Source organism: Bos mutus, chromosome 13, assembly GCF_027580195.1.
Source record: "Bos mutus isolate GX-2022 chromosome 13, NWIPB_WYAK_1.1, whole genome shotgun sequence".
NCBI classification, from domain to species: Eukaryota; Metazoa; Chordata; class Mammalia; order Artiodactyla; family Bovidae; genus Bos; species Bos mutus.
In genome coordinates, this window is record NC_091629.1 from 52,061,057 (window position 1) to 52,084,412 (window position 23,356).

The window sequence follows — 23,356 nt, forward strand, 5'->3', positions numbered from 1 at the left end:
AAGAATTGATGCTTTTGAACTGTGGTGTTGGAGAAGACTTTTGAGAGTCCCTTGGACTGCAAGGAGATCCAACCAGTCCATCCTAAAGGAGATCAGTCCTGGGTGTTCATTGGAAGGACTGATGTTGAAACTCTAATACTTTGGCCACCTGATACGAAGAGCTGACTCATCTGAAAAGACCCTGATGCTGGGAAAGATTGAGGGCAGGAGAAGGGGACGACAGAGGATGAGATGGTTGGATGGCATCACTGACTCAATGGACATGGGTTTGGGTGGACTCCGGGAGTTGGTGATGGACAGGGAGGCCTGGTGTGCTGTGGTGCTCAGTCACACGACTGAGCGACTGAACGGAACTGAATTAAAAAAAAAATTTTTTTGGCCACACTGCACAGCTTGTAGGATCTTAGTTCCCTGACTAGGGATTGAACCAGTGCCCTCAGCAGTAAAAGCATGGCATTCCTAACCACTGGACTGCCAGGAAATTCCCAGATGTACCTTGAGAAATGGCAGTTAATGCCATGGTGAATTGAAAACATTAAAACTTAAGCTCATTCACAAATGCAGGTATGTTTGAAATTTCAACTCAGTGTGTTCTACAGAGCTATTAATAGGCATTCATAAAACAGGATCTGTGTTCACTTTGGCAAATGGATTAGATAAATTTAAACAATTCTTTGTTGCAGGACTACTGAGACTTTGGAATGAGATATTTATCACCGTGACTTTCTCAGAGGAGGGCAGGTATATGGCTCATCACATACTAATGACTTCAGAGCCCCCTTTTTTGGTGTGGAATAGGATGCAAAAACCATTATTTTCTGAAAGCAATGCTAGCGATTAGAAATAAGAACAAGAGGGACTTCCCTGGTGGTCCAGTGGCTATGACTCCACTCCCAATGCAGGGGACCTGGGTTAGATCCCTAGTCAGGGAACTAGATCCCACATGCCACAAGTAAGAGTCTTCATGCCGGAACTAAAGATCCCGCATGTTGCAACAAAGATCAAAGATCCTGTGTGCTGCAACTAAGAACAGACACAGCCAAATAAATATTTGTTAAAGAAGAACAAGAGGTATATGGAATCCTAAGAAAATAGCCAGGACTGTAAGAGGAAGCAAAGCTATCATGGTGCTTGAGTTTTCTGAGGGGGAGATCTAAGGACCACTTACAGCAGTCATCTGGGGTCCTTGTTCAAAATGTTGATTTGTTGACCCCAATTCCAGGGAATGGGAGGGTGAGTATGGCAGACTGTTTGGTTCAAAAATATGTGTTGGCTCGCATGTGGAAATGTCTGCTTCTCATTCCTTTGGAAGCAGGAATACGTCCATAACATGCTACATTAAAAAAGGAGTTCTCAGGGCTGCCAACCTTCCAGTAGAGGTTGAGTAGTAGTATATTTCTCCTACATAAGAAAAAAATAAAATGTCCCTTCCTGGGAGAGTTATACTTCTTTATCTGTTTAATGTCAGACTTAGCCATTACAACTTGGCAGTAAATATTTTAGTGTATATCTGAAAGATTAAAAAAAAAGCATAAACACAATACCTTGATCACACCTAAATGTTTCATAACAATTTCCCAATATCAAATAGTGTTCAGACTCTGCTGTCTCATTATTTTCTCCCTGATGAGCTGTTTGAATTAGCTGTACAGTTTCAAGGTCAACCCAATCAGATGGCAGGGTTGGCACTTTCTTGAAAAACTGAAGGAGTCAACTGAAGAGATGGCCACGCGACTTCTCTGGGCAGTTGGGTTGGGGAGTATCTATCTTCTTACAGGATTCCAAGCAGCTGACAAGAAAACCTAACGTACAAGAATCACATAAGTGAGAAGTTACATGAGAGAAACCAGAGGGTGGGGAGTTAGGCAGGACACTGTCAGTACACGCCACCCTGACTGACACACTGTGGGCAGAGCACACACTTTAAGCTTCTCAGTAGCCGAGGCAGAAAAGAGAAGCCTGGTCAGATCCAGCACCCAAAATTAACTCCAGGTACAGGAAGAACAATTCTTGGCACTAAGATCAGGTGAGAATGTCTTAGAAGAATCCTTTTATAAAAGTGGTACTGTGAAGTATTCTGATAATAAACACGACGACAGATGTTCTGGGGTGTGCCCAAACACTGACTCCACAAGGTGTTTGTCTACAGCTAGAAAGCAGTTGAACATTCATACATATTCTGTGAGTGTGGAATACATACCTTATGTGAGTATGTCCACAGAGGCACTGTGATTCTAGGTTCCTGATGCCTTGCACCTGGAAATACATCCCAATTTGCCTGGCAGAGGTCCAGTTTATGCCCCTGAACCCGGCCTTTCACTCTCCGATAAAGCATACTGTCATCTTAGAAAGCACCTGGCAGACCCTGGCCTCCCCAGTTCACCCTGTTCCATAGATGCGCAAAATTCTTCAGGCCTACATGGTAGAGACTCTCCCAGTATTTAGCTGAGTCTCTCCTGGTGGATTCTCCACACCTCTACCCAGATTCCTGGAGCTGAGTAAACACTTGTTTATGCTAACACCTGTATGAACCTGATCATTTGTATGCAAGTGAACAGATAGGTTTATATATACAAGTATATATATACGTGTGTGTGTGTGTATATATATATATATATTATACAAGTCCAAGAGGGCTATACCTTAAAGTCAGTGGAAAACCCCCATTATAGTACAATTCAGAAAAGGCAATTCAGCAAAGAACTGTCTCTTTTCAAGCTGGGGGATAACTGATCTGGCTTCCTGAAGGAGACCCAAGGGCAGCTAGGATTTTCTTAGGAAGCCAGGAGTTCTAGTATAGTTCATGAACACATGGGAGGCTACTTATTGTTTTTGCTGCCTTCATTCCACCTCTGATAATCTCATTCTCAGAAGACCCTCTGAGGGACCATTCGTTTCCAGTTCTCAGTCCATGCGGTTCAGGTAAAGCTGAGCACACCTGGGGAGTGTATGACCAGGTTTAAGCCATCAGTATGCCGTATTTCCTTGCCCTAGTGGTTGATTCAGGGATGGATATGTGCCCAGCTAGATGCTTTTGCCAGGAATTTTTGGAAAAAGGCTTGATGCTAAGAGGATGTGACATGAGTTGACCATCTAGTTACCATGTGACACCTGGGTCAGCAGGAGGCACAATGTTACGATCAGAAGCAAGTCTTGATTATGTCCTAAGTGCCTCAATGCAGCTGTGTCGCAAGTCAGAATTACTTGGACTTTTTAGATTATGCGAGCTATTTTTGCCTAATAAAAATGAATTGGGTTTCCTATTACTTGTAACATAAAAGACTTTACTGGTACAATGATGAAAACTCCAAATCCTATGCCTCCTAAACATGGCCAAGACAGATGGGCTATATTTCAAAGCAGGAAGTACCAGTTAACCATCAGAGGCAGAGAAAAACTTCTATAAAATACCTATGGAACATTTTGAGGACTATCTGTGGAAAATCTATCATTTGGAAGTTGTACAATGTAACAGTGATCAAACTTTCATGTGATTGTTGGCAATGAGCTAAATACTAGATGCCATCTCAAGAAACAACGGATTTTAATTAGTAGTTATTTTAGACCATTCTATCTGAAATAGTTAATTAGGAAAGATAAGATAGTCCATGGAGACCATTCCTAGTTTGTGGCAATAAAACCACTCATCAACACTCTAGGGTATTATTTAGATGCTTTCTGTAGTAGAAGTCTTTGAAAGCAAAATGACCCATTAGAGACAGTTGGGCTAAGAGAACTTTCTGAGGCAGATGAACTAATTCTCATCAAGGAGAGCTAAACTCTAATGGTTTTAAATGGTCCATGTGGTTGAAAAACCACTGACCTGGGAATTAGAAAGCCTAAAGTCTAGTTTCAATTCTGATACTAAATTAGCCCATTTATTCTGACCAAGTCCTTTCAACTTCCATAGGCTGTTTTTGTTTCTTTCTATAAAATAAAGAATTTAGATGATTAAAGTCTCCTCTAGCTTTAAGATTATGATCTGGTAATTTGCACATGGCCATTACACTCTCTCTGTAAACAGGAAGTCTTCATCATATAAATGGTAGTTTATAGAATATAGAAATCAGGGACTTCACTGGTAATGGTTAAGACTCCAAGCCTCCAATGCACGGGGCATGGGTTTGTTCCATGATTGAAATTAAGATCCCAGATGGTACACAGTGTGACCAAAATAAATAAATATATAGAAATAATAATAAGTGGCATTTATTTAATTTACCCTTGTACTTATGTGTTAATATAAACCCTGTTTTGTATACTTGGGCCCTTATTGAAAATTAGACAAAAATAAAGAAGGGTCAATGTCATTAAGAATTAAAACTATAAAGCATGGTGTTCACATATATATCACTCAGTGGGCACTTTGCTTTGAGTTGTAATAATATGATGCATGTTCTCAGATGCTTCCAGTGAAACAGTGGGGACAGATTATAGTTTAACTAAATGAGTGTTAAATCACAGAAGCAGCACACAGGTTCTGAGTCTGCAGGAGGAGAATACTGAAGTTGTGAATTTAGAGAAGCCTTACAGCTGACATAAGGATATTTTAAAGGATCAGTGGAGAATTTTAGGCAGAGATGATCATGTAAGGAACCCTGTTTTCCTTACAGAAATAAAGAGAATAGTTGGAAAATGAGTGTGTGTATGTGTGAGTTCTGATTTTTCCCGTGGTGAATTTGCTCTATGAGCTATTGACAGCAAACTTTGATTGGATATCCTATGTTGCAGCCTACCTTACATGTTCTCACATTTAATAAAAACTTTTTAAACTTCATCTTACAACTAAGATTAAATGACAGCTAGGAAAGGCAAAGTGAGGATTCCAAATTCGACTTGTCTCCAAAGCCTTTGATCTTTCCACGACTACCATTTCTCTCCAGGAATGAGAATTTGCTTCACAGCTCTAAAATACACAGATTCTGAACCCTCTCACTTCCTTCCAGTTAGTTGCCTACCCATTAATCATTTCCTCTACTCCAGTGTATCAGCTAGTGGAATCTTTCTCAAGTAGGTTACTGGAATTTTCTGTAGCATGTTTCCAATGCAGTTTTTTAGGACACACCCCTAGATATTCTGATTCGGGATTGGATTGGGGGTCAGCATTTAAAACATGGGTCGTGAGACTGGAGGAAACACTGGGTCGATGTCCTAACAGATCTACCCATTTCTAATTTTCTTGTTTCAATCGATTCTCCCTTCTCAGAGTTACTCTCAGGGTCTCTGGAGACTTCCATACTGGTTTCCATCGTTTTTATTTACTGCTAATTATCAACTTTTTTTGGTTTTGTTTTTAGTTTGGCTGCCCCGTCTTAGTTGCGGCATGCAGGACCTAGTTCCCGGACCAGGGATGCAACCCAGGCACCCTGCATTGAGAATGCCAAGTCCTAGCCACTGGACCACCAGGGAAGACCCCAAACACCACTGCTTATCGTGCATTTACTCATTTATTCCCAGGACACCCTCGCCTCTCCACTCTGGGACAGAAACTCATGAAAGAGACCAAAACTGCACTGCCTGGCCGCACGATAGGCGCCCAATATTTACTGAACCACAAAATCCACTAGGTAGTTACTATTATCCTCCAATCGGAAAATGTGGAGGAGACTAAAAGAAATCATACACCCGTGACAGCTTACAACGTAATGTTAATTTGGGATGCACTGCTTCCTTGCCCACCGCGTACCGCAGGCGGCGACAAACTCTTGGACCAGCGGTCTCTTGCCAAGCTCAACCTTCCAGTAGCGTGCTGCCGCCCTCCGGGTCACCCCAAACTCCTAAGGCCACTCAGAACCCAGGTCCGCTACCCTAAAGAGGAAGAGAGGCGCGCCCTCCCTCCAATATGGCGGAACCGATCACATGGGTCCGGAGCGGGGCTGAAACGCAGATCACGTGGCTCGGGGGGGGGTGGTTACGGGGGCGTAGCCGTAACACCGCGGAACCTCCTAGATCCAAGCTCCTCGCGGGCCACGCCCCCCAGCCCCTTTGGGGGCTGGTGCGCGGCGGAGGGGTGGAGCCTTCCTTGTGACCTTTCACCCCAGCATGGCAGCGCCCGTGGGACCGGTGAAGTTCTGGCGACCCGGTAAGGCCCTTGGTGGAACGCTGGGCAGATGCGGCGGCCCGACTTCAGTCTTGGCCCCACGGCCAGCCTGCTGGGGCCTGAGGACCTGCTTGCAGCCCTGACCTCGGCGGGTTGGCCACTGCCGCGCTGGTGGCCTCGGAAGCTTAGGCGTGCACAGTGGTCCCGAGGGATTCAGGGATCCGCCCCCGGCCTGGGCAGAAATTCTGTGTGACCTCGTTACAGTCTCAGCCTCCCCGGGCCTCGTTTTCCTCGTTTCCTGGTGCCGGTCTTGCCCAACCCGTGAGATGGGGAAAAGCTGAAGCGCCCACGCGTGTCCTTTTACCGCCCTGGGGCTACGCTGGGACTGGACAGGTGGTGCTGCCCTGGGTTTAGGAGTTCAGGTTAGGAAATCAGACTGCCTGGATTAGAATTCTAAGTTCTGCCATAGAGTAGTAGAGTTCCTCTGAACAAGTTCCTTCTTAGCCTTAGACTTCTCATATGTGAAATGGGAGGAATAATAACACCTATCGTATGGGCTAGAGTAAGGAGAACGTGCGCGCGTTGTTTCATGTAGAGTAAGTGCTCGTTAAAAGGGAAAGCATCTTAGTATGTTTTAGGGTAATTTTTGTCCACCCCGCGTGTCTGCCAGAAGTGAACACTCTCCGCGTTGGCTGTCACCCACTTCCCGTCTTGCAGGCTAACACAGTCTCAGCCGCCAAATGGTTTGCTTGTTTTGTTTGAATTTACTCATTAATCAAGATTTTGTTGAATGTTTATGTACCAGACCCTCCCTCCCCTTCCATCAGTTTCTTGTGAAAAACAAAAGTTTCTTAATCGTTGCCAACTTACTTTTGTCCACCACTTGAACCTCTGTAGGTTCATGTGTAAAGTATATTGCAGCAAAAATGAAATAAGACAGAGAAGGGTAATATAGGGGAAGGTTTTCAAGGGTATTTTAGAGCGAGTCCCTGAAATTCTGACCATGCGTATCAGTGATGCGGAAGAAAACCCAAGCAAGGGATGTGTTAATTCTTTTTTAAAATCTGTAGTTTGTCACTTAACGAGTTTTATGATTTTATGATTCAGCATTTCAAGTCCTCAGCCACATCCTGAGTTTTATTTGCAGCCAAAACTAAAGTCCAGTTAGGTAGTGAGTATCCAGTTAGGATACTCTCTGTTTTATCTCTTTGAGCCTTTAATAACAGGTCAGAGTGTTAAGTACAATAAAGGTCTGAATAAATTGTTGAAAATCAGGCCAGGATACTCTTTTGGTTAAAGAACATGGGATTACTCCCAGAGTTCTCTTCCGTTGTTTCGCTCTTTCACTGTACTTACTGAACACCTAGCCTTGTGGTCAGGAGACAAATATCTCTAGACCAAGGCTCTGCTCTCAAGATTTATGCTTTCTCTCTCTCAATTGTAATACGAAGTTGGGTATCCTCTTTAAGAGATTTTAAAGTGAGACAGAAAAAGGGAGTGGTAAGGAAGAGGAGCTCTGCTAGGATCAGACTGTCGAGACTATCCTGACTGCCATTTTCTAACTTGGTGATTTGGGAAAATCACACTTACTCTATCTGTAAATTGGGCAAAGCACCTACCCAGAGGATTGTTTTGAGGATTAAATGAGAATACATGTCAAGCTCTTAGCCCTAGATACATATTTAACTATTATAATTCATGGAAGTATTGGAGAGAGGAGGGCTTCCCTGGTGGCTCAGACAGTAAAATGCAGGAGAATTGGGTTCAGTCCCTGGGTTGGGAAGATCCCTTGGAGAAGGGAATGGCTGCTCACTTGGGTATTCTTGCATGGAGAATTCAGTTGTCAGAGGGGCCTGGCAGGCTCCAGTCCATGGGTCACACAGAGTTGGCTGAACGAGTAAGCGCACACACAGATAGATGAGAGGGAGAGGTTAAATGTGTGGATAAGATATCATTCATCAAGATAGTGATATTTTTTCAGATGAACGCTGAAGCACAAATAAGGCTTTGTGCCATGGAGAGGTAGGAGAATGGAACTCTAAAGCGTGTAGCACTAACAAAGGCAGAGTGGGATGGTGCCTTAGCAGTGTCCAAAACACCAAAGTAGTTGAGTAGCATGGGGATGCTTAGTGGTAGGATATGTTTTGGGGCGGGGCTTCCCAGGTAGCTCAGTGGTAAAGAATCCGCCTGCCAACATAGGAAACACAGATTCATTTGATCAAAGATCCCCTGGAGAAGGAGATGACTACCCATTCCAGTGTTCTTGCCTGGAAAATCCCATGGGCAGATGAGCCTGGCAGACTGCAGTCCATGGGGTCACAGAAGAGTTAGATACAACTTAGGAACTAAACAACAACGAACTAAACAACAACACCAACACAGCGTGGATCGTGGCAGAACATGAAGCCAGAAAGGTAGGTAGGGGCGTCATCGTGAGAAGTCTTCATGTAAGAATTCAGATTTCACTGTTTTTAAGCGGGAGATAACATGATCTAGTTTATTCTTGGAAGATAACTGGCATTAGTGTGCAAATGCTTAGGGGAGGAAATTAAGGTCAGGGACACCCTTAAGAGAAGATGCTGCTAAAACCGAGGAGGGATATTGAAACCCTCGATTCTGGCGTGTGAGCAGTAGGGAGGGACCTAATTGGAGAGACGTTTTAGAGGCAGATACAGAGGAAGGTGAGGTCAGTAATGACTCAGATTTCTGGGTTCGGTGACTGTCTAGGTAAGTGGTTCTCAAATTTTGCTGTGTAGTTGAATCACTTGGGAAGCTTTTAAAAACTCCTGCTATTCAGTTTTACTCCATGGTGATAAATGAGAAGTCTGCTACTGCTGCTGCTAAGTCGCTTCAGTCGTGTCCGACTCTGTGCGACCCCATAGACGGCAGCCCACGAGGCTCCCCCGTCCCTGGGATTCTCCAGGCAAGAACACTGGAGTGGGTTGCCATTGCCTTCTCCAATGCAGGAAAGTGAAAAGTGAAAGTGAAGTCGCTCAGTCTTGTCCGAGTCTTAGCGACCCGGGAGCCCACCAGGCTCCTCCATCCATGGGATTTTCCAGGCAAGAGTACTGGAGTGGGGTGCCATTGCCTTCTCCGAAATGAGAAGTCTAGAGGGGCTCAGAACCAAGCATCAGTATTTTTTAAAAGATCTCCAGGTGATTCCAGTATGCATTAAAGTTTGGGAACCACTGGTCCAGGTAAACTGTTTTGTCATTAACTGTAATGAATTTGATGACACTTACTGGACACTTTGTGCTAGTCACTTTTACTTACGTCATCTTATTAAGTGGTCACGATGTCTTGTGATGGAGGTATTACTCCATTTTACAGATGAGGAAACTGAAGTTGAAGGTGTGAAAACAGGATACGAGAAATACACAGGGAAGGTCAGGGAAGTGACTGAGACTGGGTATAAGGGTAGAGGAACATGTGTCCTACAGGCTGGGAGTCACAAGCTCAGGTAGCTACAGGGGCCTGTTGGACAATCTAAATGAGTGCAGCAGCCGGGTGGAAGCAGTAAGGAGAGGAAGGAACTGTGGCAAACTGGAGTGTGTACTGTGTCAATTAGCCCGAGGCATACAATATCCTGTCTAAAGCAGGAAGCTCTGGGTGGTTCCACCCAAAGGTTGTCACATGGCCTCAACACCCAGATTAGAATGGTAAGTTTTTACATGTTTTAAACTAATGATTTCAAACATTTTAACGAAGGCATGTTTGGGGACCTCATAGTTTGTGATCTTTACCATTTTGTGATCTCTGCCTTAAGATCTTTGTAGGAGCTGCCTGAGTTTTGTGTAGGGAAAAAAAAATTTGACGTGTTAGTCCAAGTGAATCAGAAGGGCCTGGCCATTTTCCTTCCTTCATTCAACAGATATTTAGTGATAAATCAGTGTTTGACCACGTGTCTGGCAAACACTTTATAGCAACAGCTTTGAAGAGTTTTTGATCTGATACACAGCAAGAAATGTGCTGTGATCCAGCACGCACGCACGTGTGTGTGCACACACACACAATTGAAGAGAGTTGCACAAAAACAACAGTGCTTTTTGGAATGCACTCTGATACTTCTGTTTGATTTCTAGTTTAGCATGAACAAAGGCAGAGTGGGATGGCGCCTCAGCAGTATCCCAAACACCAAAATAATTGAGTCGCATAGCATATTAAAGAAGTTCATGAGTTTTATAACCCATTGATGGATCACCACTTAAACTGAAAAACTGGGTTAGAAGGAATGCTGAAGAGGGGGAGGGGGTGTGCTGTTATCAACTTATTTTATAGATGGAGAGGTGAAGGCCTTTATAATTTATAAGAATTACAAACTTGTTACTCATTTAAGCACTGAGAATATTCCCAAGGGAAAAACAAACCCTAGGCAGCCAGAATGGACCATGGGATGTATAGACAGCCAGGAAGCAGTCCTAGTTTGGCTGAATGGAGTCTTTTGTATGGAGGAGACATGCTCCTCATTGATTGACAGCACCTGTTCTTGTAAAAGACCTCATAACCGCATGTACCGAGGTGAACTTGGCTGTAGGTTAGAGACAGGAGGGTTGGGGTAGTCAGGAAGACACCTGGGTGGATTAAATCTTGGAGTGGGAGGAGGTGAGACGTAGGAGCAATGTTAAAAGATTCTAAGCATGCTATAAAGGTTTAAAATGTGTTGAAAAGAAGATAATTCAGGATAAAAGCAGAGCTGATGAAGATAAGCTATTTCTTTGCTCTAGTTTTCTTGAGTGAAGATCACAAGGAATTAATCCGATGTAGTGATAAGAAAGGGAGAAAGGAAAGGAAATGTGCCTCTTTGAGTGCAGGCTTTGTTCCAAGTCCTGTTCTTTTATCTTGTTGAAAGGAAGGTCAACATTTTGGCAAAAACAATATAGTAGTGCCCCACTTACCTGATTTTTGACGGTCTTGGACCTCCGGAATACAACTATGTTCCTAGAAACGAATGGAAAAGGGATCAGAGAGCTACAGCGGTGATTCTGAACTTAGCTCTGGGGGTGGTCTCTGGACCTCCAGCGTTTTTGTGTTCTCATAAATTATCCCTGGTGTATTTTTCAGGAGATGGAGTTCATAGGCTCTATTAGATTGTCAGGGGGGTTTGGGACCCTTCAAAAAATGTAAAAGTAAATCACTGGGCTAAGTATTCTGATCACAAAACCTTTGCACTTTTACATAGCATCATGGATTATGCATTCAGAAAACCTGGGTGATGATAGTATTGGGTAATTATTCTTGAAGCACCCCTCACAGAGGGCTGTGAACTTCTAGGGAGGGTTTTTATTAATTCCCAAAGGCGACAGTCTCTTGTGCTGAACAAGTCTTATTTTTAGAGATACCTTTCTTATGTTGAGTTGAATTCTGAACCCTGTACCATTTACTTACAACTCTTGAGTTCTGTCTTGGGATGCACGAACAATTTGGTGTGACAGACTACAGAGGCTGATCATAAAAATGGAACCCATGTTACTCCTAAGGCATTTTCCTTTTCAGGCTAAAAATCCATAGGACCTCAAACAGTTTTTCAAACAGGCAGGATGTGGCTTCCCTATTCTTTTCCTCCCTGAGTCCCAGTTTGTTACTGTTCTTACCAAGAAGCCACTGTGGTAGGACTTGCTGGGTGGTCCAGTGGCCAAGATGCCTGCTCCCAATGCAGGGGAGCCCAGGTTCAATCTCTGGTTAAGGAACTAGGTCCTACACGCTGCAGTTAAAGATCCTGCATGCTGCAACTAAGACCCAGCACAGCCAAGTAAATAATTAAAAAAAGAAGAAGCCACTGTGGGTATCTGGTGTCTAATCTGCTCAGCATAGTAGACCAGCACTTCCTTCCCAACCACTTCAGTTCTGTGACTCAAATAGAAGCTGCCAATTGTTGTAGCCCATTCCAGGGCCATGGTTGACTGGATCGGGCAGGGCAATGGCCTTAAACCGGGGGAAAGAAAGCCGTCCCCACCTTCCAAATAGCACACACCTGGGACTCCCGGTCCCCCTCCCTGGGTCTTTCTCCATCGCCACTTCATGCTCTAAGTCCTCTTCCTTTGGAAGGAAGAATAAGAGAAGCAAGTCAGCTGCTCAGAGGTGGGGCCTGCATCTGTAGTGTTCACTGCTGTATCGCTGGCACAGTCATCTTTGTTCTGTGGATGAGTGAGTGAATGGTGGAGGAACTGTGAGCCTGAGCTCTGGCATTGGCTGCAGCCTTGATTCCAGCTCCTGTAGAGAACCCAGCCCAGAAAGGAGCTTGTTAAGAGGAGCAGAGAAAGAAGGAGAAAGGCCAGGCGGTGTTTGAGTCCCTGGTACCCCTTGACCCTGAACCTTGCTGCCATTGTACGGTGTTAGGATTCTTCGTTTGCTTCAGCTAATTCCTGGTGGGTTCCCACCACTTTTATTGAGAGTTTGGTAATAATCCCAGCCTGGTGACCAGAACTCAACACCTTGTCCTCCGTCACCTACAGTTGTGTGTAAACAGTTTGCAGCCCAGTGGGACTGCCATCTCCTCTGTTCTTGACACCAGTGTGATGTTTTTCTGTAGTCTCATAGGTACCTTTCTAAATGTTTTCCTGAAATTACTCTTAGTGGTTTGAAATAAAAACGCATGGCTTCCATTGTATATCTTCATCTTTGAATTTGTAATTTTCTCACAATTTTCCTGTTCCTTGTATCAGAGAATCTGAAAAAAAAAACAAAACCCAAAAACATTTCTGTTGCAGGTACAGAGGGGCCAGGTGTCAGCATCTCTGAAGAGAGACAAAGTCTAGCTGAAAACTCGGCAACAACTGTTGTTTACAACCCTTATGCTGCCCTTTCTATAGAGCAGCAGAGGCAGAAGCTGCCAGTGTTCAAGGTACATTGAATAAGCATGTTCAGTCGTCGGCCCGAAGCAGCCTGCAGTAGCTTAATACTTGGCACTGAAGTGAATAATGTTCCTTACTGTTAATGATCCTTTAGAATGCAGTGAGCTCAGAGATGGCCTATCTGAAGAGTGTCTTTAGAATACTTGTGTGTGTTAATCTTATAAATCCGGAAAGTCCTTAAGGTTTTTTTCAATTAGATCTTGCATATTGGAAAAACTGAAAGAAATGAAGTGACATTCTTTTTTTCCCCTCTTTGCTTTCAATTATGGACAAGTTCAAACATACAGAAAAGTAGAGAAAACAGCACAGTGAACTTTCATGCATCCATTTTCAGTAGCTTACTGGCATATGGCCAATTTTAGCTTTTTTAAGGCATATTTTTTGACACAAGATTAATTAGAAATATCAGGTTCTTTCCGGAGAAGGCAATGGCACTCCACTCCAGTACTGTTGCCTGGAGAATCCCACGGATGGAGGAGCCTGGTGGACTGCAGTCCAGGGGGTCTCGAAGAGTCGGACATGACTGAGTGACTTCACTTTCACTTTTCACTTTCATGCATTGGGGAACGAAATAGCAACCCACTCCAGTGTTGTTGCCTGGAGAATCCCAGGGATGGCAGAGTCTGGTGGGCTGCCGTCTGTGGGGTCTCACAGAGTCGGACAGGACTGAAGCGACTTAGCAGCAGCAGCAGCAGCAGCAGGTGGTTTCTGTTGAAGAGGTTAACGCCCACGGGGAGAGTGATGGCATTTGGGTGTGGTTATTACATACCACGTGCACATCCAGATGCATGATTTTATTAGTCTCATGAAATGCACTTACACTCATCTTGTCAGAAACCAAAGTGTTAAACTAGAATTCAGAGTATATTCATTTACAGTTAGCCATGGTTCTCCAGTACAGAGAATACAGTCCATGAGCACACTTTCTCCCTGTTGCCAAGTCCACATGGAAAGTCAAGCCATAATCAGAAAGTGGGCTCAGAGCCAAAGGCGGTTTAGATACAGTTGAAGGATATTTATTTCCTGTAGCCCCTGATGTAGGGTGATGAAGTCCCGCTGCCTCGTATGAGGCCCCTCGAACGACTCAAGTAGGTGGGGCCACCAGCACTGGTGTCTGTCTTTTCTCCTGTACAGTGTTGGGTGAAAGCCGTCAGGTTCTTGCTCTTAGAGAGTTTCTTTGTCTAGACTATGCTAAAAATTCCTCTTTTATTAATACGTTCTTTGTCCAAATGGATATGAAGCAGCCGCCTTCTGAATGTAGCCAAGTCACCTCCATCAGACTTTTCTGTGACCCCAGACATCTTAGTCACTCCTGTACTGACAGTCTCTGGGTTTCTTCTATAGATGATTAACCTCAACCATCATATGTGAATGTAAACCAGTTTGACCCTCAGAAGATAAGATTGTAGGTTCAGCATGGAGGGACACAGTTGGAGCTGTGATGAAGAGTCTAGACTTGAGCTAGACTTCAGAGTTCAAAGGCAGTTTTCATCATTTGTGTGCTGTGTGACCTTACTTCAGCACCTGAGCTTCTGTTTCCTGTCTGTAATATTGGACCTACCTCATAGGATTGTTATGAGGACCAGATGCCATAATCTACATGGAGCATTATTTAGTAAAATACCTGACATGTTATGCACATTTAAGTACAAGGTTAATTATTGTTTACTGAGTATTTACTTTTCTGGACTCTTCTTCATCCACCAGCTGTACTTGTAAAATATAATAAATGAAACAACAGATGGAAAAAAAAAAAAACAAGGATGGTAACATTGATCAAATTAAAAATGGTAAGATGAGAGGTGTAAGTTATTGATAAAAATCAAAGCAGAGTTTAAGCACAGTTGTAATCTCATAAGATGTTAAAGATAAATCTAGGGCTTCCCTGGTGGCTCAGCCGGTAAAGAATCGCAGCAATGCAGGAGGCTCGGCTTTGATCCCTGGTTCTGGAGGATCCCCTGGAGGAAGAAATGGCAACCTACTCCAGTGTCCTTGCCCGGAGAATCCCATGGACAGAGGAGCCTGGCAGGCTACACTCCATGAGGTCGCACAGAGGTGGACATGACCAAAGTGACCTAGTACAGCACAGGAGACGAAAACGATAAAAGTAACTCATTCACCACCACACCCCCATTAAAACTTAAAAACTTAAAACTTAAAAAACTTAAAACTTCTTTAAAGTAAAGATAGAAGTTGAGGAGAATGTTTTTGTGGACCATATGTTTTGTGTGTGGCAGTTTGTTATTAGTTTTTAAAATCAGTACTTTTTAATGAAAACAACTTGACCAAAAATCTGTCACAGAATTTGAGACCCATTAAAAAAAGTTTAATGAGAAAAAAAAAAAAAGAAGTTGAAACTAAAGCAGCAGTAAATCTAAGGCTCATTCCCCCTTTCCCCAGTGCCATTTCAAGGTGACATTCCAGTTGGCTGCCTCCCGTGGGCTGTCATTTTCTCTGGGCCCTGGACACTGCAATGCAAGCTTGTATTCTTATTCCATTAAACTCAAACCTCGTTGAAGCTCAGTCTGGTCCTCTGCACCAGCTCTCCTCGATTTCCCTGCCTGTACCTGTTCGTGGTACCATCATTTTCCCAGTCTCTAAACTGGAAATCATCTTGTCATCTCTCTCTTGAATGTCACACATCATTTTGTGTGCAAATATGCATTTGCATTGCTTCATATTTAGCACATGAAGTAAATTAGTGCCTTCAGTTTCTTCACGCTTAAATCACTCTGGTATACCACTGCCCGGTTTTCTTGCAACACAGCACATACTGCCTCCTAGGTAAAGCCCAGACTGACTCTGTGTTGAAGCCCCTCACTACATCTCGTATTAGTAATTCATTTCCAAATCAAACCTGGAGCCTTTCATGGGCTTTTTCTAGCACCTCTTGAATAGAGTTCATATAGTTTGCTTATTTCCATCTTCTTATGTTATTTCCCTAGAATGCCATGTGTGTCTCTGTCTGTATTCGAATTGTCTTTCAAGTTGTCTTTGACCACCCACCCATTCATCCATTCATCCATTCAGCAGATGGATTGACAAGATATCAGTTACCAAAATGGTTGCAAAGAACCCAAATCTTTCCTTGCCTAAAACTAACCCAAAAGAAAGTGCAGAGTCCAGGCAATTGAAAGGAAAGCATCGAGATGAGTCATGAGACTGCCTGCAGCAGAATCCCCTTTGGGTGTTTGCAGAAATGGCAAATTCCTGGACTTACCCTAGCCCTGCTGAATCAGAAACCCTGAAGGTAGAGCTAGGAATCTTCATTTTTAACAAATAGTTAAATATCTATTTAATATCTGTTAAATCGATAATAAAAATATTCTAAAAGATTTTTACACTAAAACTGGAGAATTACATATTTAGACCCTGCTGCTGCTGCTAAGTTGCTTCAGTCGTGTCCGACTCTGTGCGACCCCATAGACGGCAGCCCACCAGGCTCCCCCATCCCTGGGATTCTCCAGGCAAGAATATTGGAGTGGGCCGGCATTTCCTTCTCCTATTTAGACCCTAAATAATGCTAAATTGGAACCCCCAAACACCCCAATACCTTATTTAAGCAATAAGGCAGCATCATGTGTCTCAGTCTTCTGTGGAGTCAGATGAGTTGAACAGTGATGAGAGTAGGAGAATTTGGCAGATTTTTACCTCAAACCAGGAATTTATGGAATATCATCATGACTTTACAGATCAGTGGGTGTGTCTGTTATCAAATGTGGGTACAGAAGTACATTCTGAAGCTGAGTACATGGGATCTTGGAGTTGTCTGTGACTTTCCAGTGGCCAAAATAGCATTTCTTCTCCCACTGAATGGGTAACAGAAGGCCCAGTTGAAATACAGAGGTAATGTGTAGGTGCTTTATTGTGCACTTGGCTGTAGAGGCAGAGATGAAAGCATATTCTTTTTGTTTTCACCAGCTAGTAAATGAAAAATAACGTGATGCATGCATATTGCACAAAGTTAAAGGGGTTCCTCATATGCCTGCTCCCTGCCCCCCACTTTCTTCCCCTCCCTGGAGACAGTACAGTTACCAGTGCCTTATTTTGCTTTTCCCCCACATATGTAAAGAAGCATATGTGTATTTACCCTTTTTAAAAACATGAATAGTAGTGTATTACCACACTGTCGTGCATTTTGCTTTCTTACCATCGCAGACCTCACTGACCATCGCACATCAGTACAAGTCGGCGTTTGTTCTTTTTAACGGCTACATATTCCTCCATTAGTGGGGTCTTTCCATAACTGTGATCATTCCCCTGTTGATAAACATATGGGCCGTTTGGACTTTTGGTACTTACAAACAACAGTGCAGTGAGCATGCTTGTATATACATCTTTGTTCACATGTATTAGGATAACTTCTTAAAAGTAGAATTCTTGAATCAAGAAGTATGTGCGTTATATATTTTGATAAGTTATTATATTCAGTTGCAATTGTGTTGCCTTATACCAACAGTACCTGAGATACATTTTGATAGATATTTGGAATATGTTTTGGTAGTTCCTTTTGAAAATGTCCTTTCTTTTGGCAAATAGCTCATTTCATAATGTTTAAATATCTTTGTTTAGGTCTTTTGAGAAAATGTATGTCTGTTTACAGTGTTTGGTTATGTTTTTTTTCAGCTGAGGAATCACATATTATACTTGATAGAAAACTATCAGACAGTAGTGATAATTGGAGAAACAGGATGTGGGAAAAGCACACAGATTCCACAAGTGAGTATATATTTATTTATTTTTGCAACACTTTCTTTTTCTCTTTTTGTCTGTGCTGGGTCTTCATTACTGAGCACAGGCTTTCTCTAGTTGCAGCAAGTGGGGCTCCTCTCTAGCTGTGGTGCACAGGCTTCTCACTGCGATGGCTTCTCTTTTTATGGAGCACAGGCTTTACAGCACATGGGCTCAGTAATTGTGATGTATGGGCTTACTGCCCCACAGCATGTAGAATCTTGCCAGACTGCAGATCGAACCCATGTCTCCTGCATGAGAGGCAGAAGAGGAGGGGTAAGATGGATGCTGCTATAGTTGTGAATAAAAATGGACAGTGTATTATAGAATTATACAATGCTATGGAAGAAATCTCTCTTAGAGGGCCAAATCATTTCTGCTGTGGATAGAAGTGGAAAGGAGGATCGGGAAAGGTTTTGTAAGAGAAATGGCATTTAATCTTGAAATGAAAGAAAGGGGGAAACAAGACAAAGAGATAGACTTTGAACGATCAGTGGGAGCCGGCTGGGAAGATGTCCTCATGCAGTGAATACTGTGGGTGGAGATACTGGAGTGCAGAGGTGTTTGGGGCTCAACAGAGTGGTCAGGTAGGATCAAGAGTGGAAAGACAGGGTGAAGTCGAAGTGTGTCTTAAGAGCCACGACTTGGAGGGTGAGGCATGATATTTAAGTGGTCAGGGATAAGAGTCCTTGCAGGTTTTTCTTTCCCTTTTAAGTATAGATTTTTTTGAAGTATAAAATACGTATACTTCCGATATCATAGATCATAACTGTAGCTTGGTAAACCTTCGCAGGTGAATACAGTACTGCCAGCACCCAAATCAAGAAATAGAACATCACTGGCACCCTGGAGGCCCTGTGTCCTCTTCTGGACACTTGCCGTTTCTTCCTGCTTCCGCAAGCATACACACACAAGCATAACTTTTATTCTGTCTTCTAGCATTGTAGATTAGTTCTGCCTATTTTTGAACTCTTACAAAGAAAAAGTAAAGCTTCTTTTGCCCAACACGATACTGGGTGTAGGTTGGGGCCCTGACACAGGTATTTCTTAAAAGTTCCCCAGGTGATCTAGTGTGCAGCTGGGGAATAGTAGACAGAGGGAAAGGACGGCAGAGGAGCGGAGACGGGAGACCTGGAGGGAGAACATACGAGTAGATGGTACCAAGACCCTAGCATAGAGAGAGCAGGACATTCAGCTTGTGAGCAGGGACCTCTCAGGTGTGCATGAAGAAAGAATGATTTAAAAATGGGTGATGTCAAGAAGGACTGGGAGGTTTTTGTTCAGAAGTGTGCCCATTGCTCTACTGTGGAAAAGAGAGGCAAGCACAAAACTGGGCCGAACTTCCATGGTCCGTTTGAGTGAAAGACAGGTCAGGCGGCTAGATTCTCTTACACCAGCGCCAGCAGGAACCAGGGCATCACCTGGGGAGAGGAGATGCTGATGTAATACTTGGAGAAGCCCAAGAAATACATCCCTGGAACAAAAATGACCTTTGCTGACATTAAAGAGAAGAAAGGGAAGACTTGCTAACTTATCTCAAAAAAGCTACTAATGAGTAATCGTTGGCCACTGTCTTATTTATTATGAAACAGAAATGTCTCATGAATTTTTGTGTGTACTGTATTTAAATTGATCTCATACACTAAAATTCAGATCATGCATGACTGATGGAATGTTTCTGTTGGACAATCCTGATTTCAATAAGATTGGTTTGTGGCTAAATGAATATGATCAGCTTTTTGAATTTTGATAGTAATTCTGGCTCAACACGTATTGTCACTCTCTTCCTCTTCTAAAGCGATGATTGAATGTGAATAAGGAATGTTAACCTTTTCAGGGAGGTGGTGAATGCCTTCTCCAGCCCTTTAGAGGATTGGTTATGTAGATTTCTAGAACTGATTATATTAATATATTAAAATACTGAGACAGTGCCTTCGCTGTCACATAGAACAGAACAAGATTCAGGTATGTTTCAATTAGTCTGTTAAGGCAAGGGTTGAAGAGACACTGACAATGTCCACTTTATCTTTTTGGTCTTAACTATGCCAATTTAATTAAAATTCTCTTATCTAAAATATTGCCTTTTACTTAATGAAAGGCATTTTAGTGTGGTTTATGTGTAGAATCAAATAAAAGAGTATTTAGCACCTAAAAAACAAAACAAAACCCTAGCATATTATTTGTTTCTTAGAGACACAGGAAAAGGGCCGTGTTACATTTCTGAGTGATTATTGGTTATTAATAATAATTATAATAAACCAAGTAACAATAAGTAGTAATTATAAGTGCTACATAAAGGGATCACTTTACACATACTGTTTCATCCTCAGTGGCCCTGTGAGACAGGCACTGTTATTATCTTCATGTTACTGCTGAGGACAGCGTAGAGAGTGGTGAGATGGGGAGTGTAGAACAGAGGTTAATGGCCACATGGTATTAGATGATCTTAGTTTGTTTTGCATTAGTTGGTGTGATTGTTTAGTCAGCTGAGGATAAACTGTTAGGATAACAAAGAACCTGAAAATCTCTGTGGCTTAAGAGCACAAAGGTTTCTTTCTTCCTCATACTGTGTGGTCTTTTGGGGTTGATGACCCAAGGTGTGGGTTGCTCACACATGGTCACTGGGACCCAGGATGATGGCGCAGCTCCTGTCAGAGACTTGTGGATCTTGTAGTAGATGACAGGGTCATGAGCTGGCGCTTAAAACTGTGGCCTGGAAGTGACACTTGTCACATTCATTGGTCAAAGCAAATGATGTGGCCAGGTCTGATTGCAGTAGGGTGGCGGTGCGTGGAGTCCTCCCACAGTGATGGGTATCAGACACCTGGATCAGTGATACAGTACAGTGCAACCGTCTGGTCATTGCCCCCAGCAAGGCTTGGCTGCCAGGGGTCACAGCGCACCTGCTGGGGGGCTGAGTCCAGGAAAGCATGTTCTGAAGGGGAGAAAGAACTGGGGTCTGAGGATCCAGCCTGGCAGTGTGGCAGCAAACACAGGGAGTTTCTTTTTTAAGTTTTATTTTAGTATTTTTAATTTTGGGGGAATATTTAATAGGTTCACATGGTTTAAAATTCAAGACACAAAAGGATATAAAAAGAGGAAGATTTCCCTATCTTCTTTTCTTTTAACAGTTAAAAATTATTTTTAATTGGAGGATAATTGCTTTACAATATTGTGTTGGTTTCTGCCATGTATCTACGTGGATCAGCCATAGGCATACGTATGTCCCCTCCCTCCCACCTCCCTGTCCTGTCTTCTGATACTTCTTTTATACAGATGTAATTGATGCTACAGTTTTCTTGGATAGAGATTTTTTTTTATTGGTTTTACACAGAAAGATAATTTTTACAGGAAAACACATATATATATATTCTTCCCCTTTTGAAAATTCAGATGGTAGTGTCTGTACATGTTTTATGCACCTTGTTTATTTTCTTTTTCCACTGAGCGTATCATCCTCTTTTTAGTTGCATAGATTCTACATCATTTATTTTTCCAGTTTCCAGTTGGTAGACATGTAGGTTGTTTCCAGTTTTATGTTCTCACAATGATGCTGTGAGTCAGTTGGCACCTGTCTCAGTTTATACATATACAGGTATACTTATAGAATAAATATAGTAGTTATAAGTTGCTGGGTCAAAGGGCATATGCATTTGAATTTAATTGTTTTTAAGGACCTGTATTGTTTTAGGAGTTTTGTAATGTGGACCATTTTTAAAGTCTTTATTGAGTTTGTTGCAGTATTGCTTCTGTTTTATGTTTTGTTTTTTTTTGGCCATGAGTCATGTGGGATCTTAGCTTCCTGACCAGGGATCGAACCTGCACCCACTCCATGGGAAAGCAAAGTCTCAACTACTGTACCTCCAGAGAAATTCTAGGAGTTGTATTTTTAAAATAAGTGTTGTATTTTCTGAATAGGGGATCTATTCATGGTACAAAATGCAAAAAAACACAAAGGAATAAATGGTAAACAGTGAATTTTCTAAGCTTTGCTGGTGAAAATGACTAGAGGCTTGTGATTGATTATGTTATTGGCCCAAATACCTGCTCTCCTTGCTGTGGATTATCCTCTTTTTCCTTATTACTCAGTTCCACTTCTCTGAGAGAGTCACAGTTTCCACCTTCTTGGGGAGCTAAATTTGAGTTACAGCATAGGAGAATTGGAAGGACTGAGGAACTGAAGGTCATGGCAAGAATATGAAGCAAGTTTTTGTCAACAAACTATTTTGCTAGATTTATGTAATATCTTTCCTTGGAAAAGTACAGCATGCCCTAGCACCCTGCACCAGTTTTGAAATTTCACAAACTGTATGTGGAAGCTAGATGATATTTTTTTCCTAGAGCTCTGTCAAAACAGTGGACTGTGAAAACAAGTTCTTTGCTGCAATTTTTGTTAAAGTTTTCAGTGGAGTTCTTCCTAATCCCACTGCTCAACAAGAAGAACAGATTTGATGACCCTTAAAAAGAGCAGAGAGAACTGAGGTGGAATTCCACAGTCTCCCTCTGTGACATCCACTGCCTTTTGATGTCTGCACTATACCTACATTTGCAGCATCTTTGTATTTCCACTTGTCAGCAAACATAAGCAAGCAGAAGTCTGAATCTCAGATATATTGAGAGATTGGCTTCATGGTCAGGTTTATTATTAGAGACTTAGTTTTTCTTTGCCTTAACACTACTACTAAGAGATTGACACAAATGAGTGTGTTTTATTTTGGATGGTAGAATTGTGTCCTGGTTATGTAGTTTAAGCGCTGAAGAATTGATGCTTTTGAACTGTGGTGTTGGAGAAGATTCTTTTGAATCCCTTGGACTGCAAGGAGATCCAGCCAGTCCATCCTAAAGGAGATCAGTCCTGGTTGTTCATTGGAAAGACTGATGCTGAAGCTGAAACTCCAATACTTTGGCCACCTCATGCGAAGAGTTGACTGATTGGAAAAGACACTGATGCTGGGAGGGATTGGGGGCAGGAGGAGAAGGGGACAACAGGATGAGATGGCTGGATGGCATCACCGACTGACTCAACGGACATGAGTTTGGGTAAACTCCGGGAGTTGGTGATGGACAGGACGGCCTGGCTTGCTGTGATTCATGGGGTTGCAAAGAGTTGGACACGACTGAGCAACTGAACTGAACTATATGTGGGTTTGGTTTGTTGAGCTTGAATCCCAACTCTTAGATTTTTATCTGTGTCCTTGGACAAGTCCTATGACCTCTTTGTTTCCTCATCTCTTAATTGTTGATGATGCTGGTACCTTCCAAATTGGATTTTTTGCGAGGATTAAACTGGGTTATGCATGCCAGACAGTTGCTGACACTTAGTGATGTGCTTGGTGAGTCTTAGCCATTATTCTTATAATTGTCTTTCTGCATTTGTTTTGGTTGGGGTGATTGGTAGTATTTTGTATTCACAGTTTTTATGACAAAAACCCTACATTATCTAAAACAATTTGTTCCTTACAGTCATTTTTAAATTATTATTTTTAGCTAATTTTTGAGTATAGGAAAGTTGCAAAAGTAATACAAAATTCCCTTACACCCCTTACATCACTTCCCATACATGATACAGTAATCAAAAGTAGAACATTAATAATAGGGAGGGAGAATCCCAGGGACGGGGGACCCTGGTAGGCTGCTGTCTATGGGGTCGCACAGAGTCGGACACGACTGAAGCGGCTTAGCAGCAGCAGCAGCAGACTGTAGGTCTTAACTTAAATCTCATCAATTTTCCCAC

General features: G+C 42.6%; 1 protein-coding gene, 1 non-coding gene and 1 pseudogene across 2 annotated transcripts in view; all 3 read left to right on the forward strand.

The window, feature by feature from the left end:
- The first annotated feature begins 1,274 nt into the window (after positions 1–1,274).
- On the forward strand, positions 1,275–1,409 carry LOC138990579 (small nucleolar RNA U109). Its single transcript, XR_011466708.1, has one exon. It is a non-coding gene; the product is annotated as a small nucleolar RNA U109 (small nucleolar RNA).
- Positions 1,410–5,930: 4,521 nt separating this feature from the next.
- The window catches only part of DHX35 (DEAH-box helicase 35), a 71,997-nt gene continuing 54,571 nt past the window's right edge, over positions 5,931–23,356 (forward strand). Inside the window, exons 1-3 of the mRNA XM_070381731.1 lie at positions 5,931–6,082; positions 12,748–12,881; positions 17,518–17,610. Of these exons, the coding sequence (XP_070237832.1) occupies positions 6,043–6,082; positions 12,748–12,881; positions 17,518–17,610 (267 nt within the window). The 5' untranslated portion in view covers positions 5,931–6,042. The remainder of the gene's footprint in view (positions 6,083–12,747; positions 12,882–17,517; positions 17,611–23,356) is intronic.
- On the forward strand, positions 18,868–19,181 carry LOC106700843 (cytochrome c pseudogene; annotated as a pseudogene).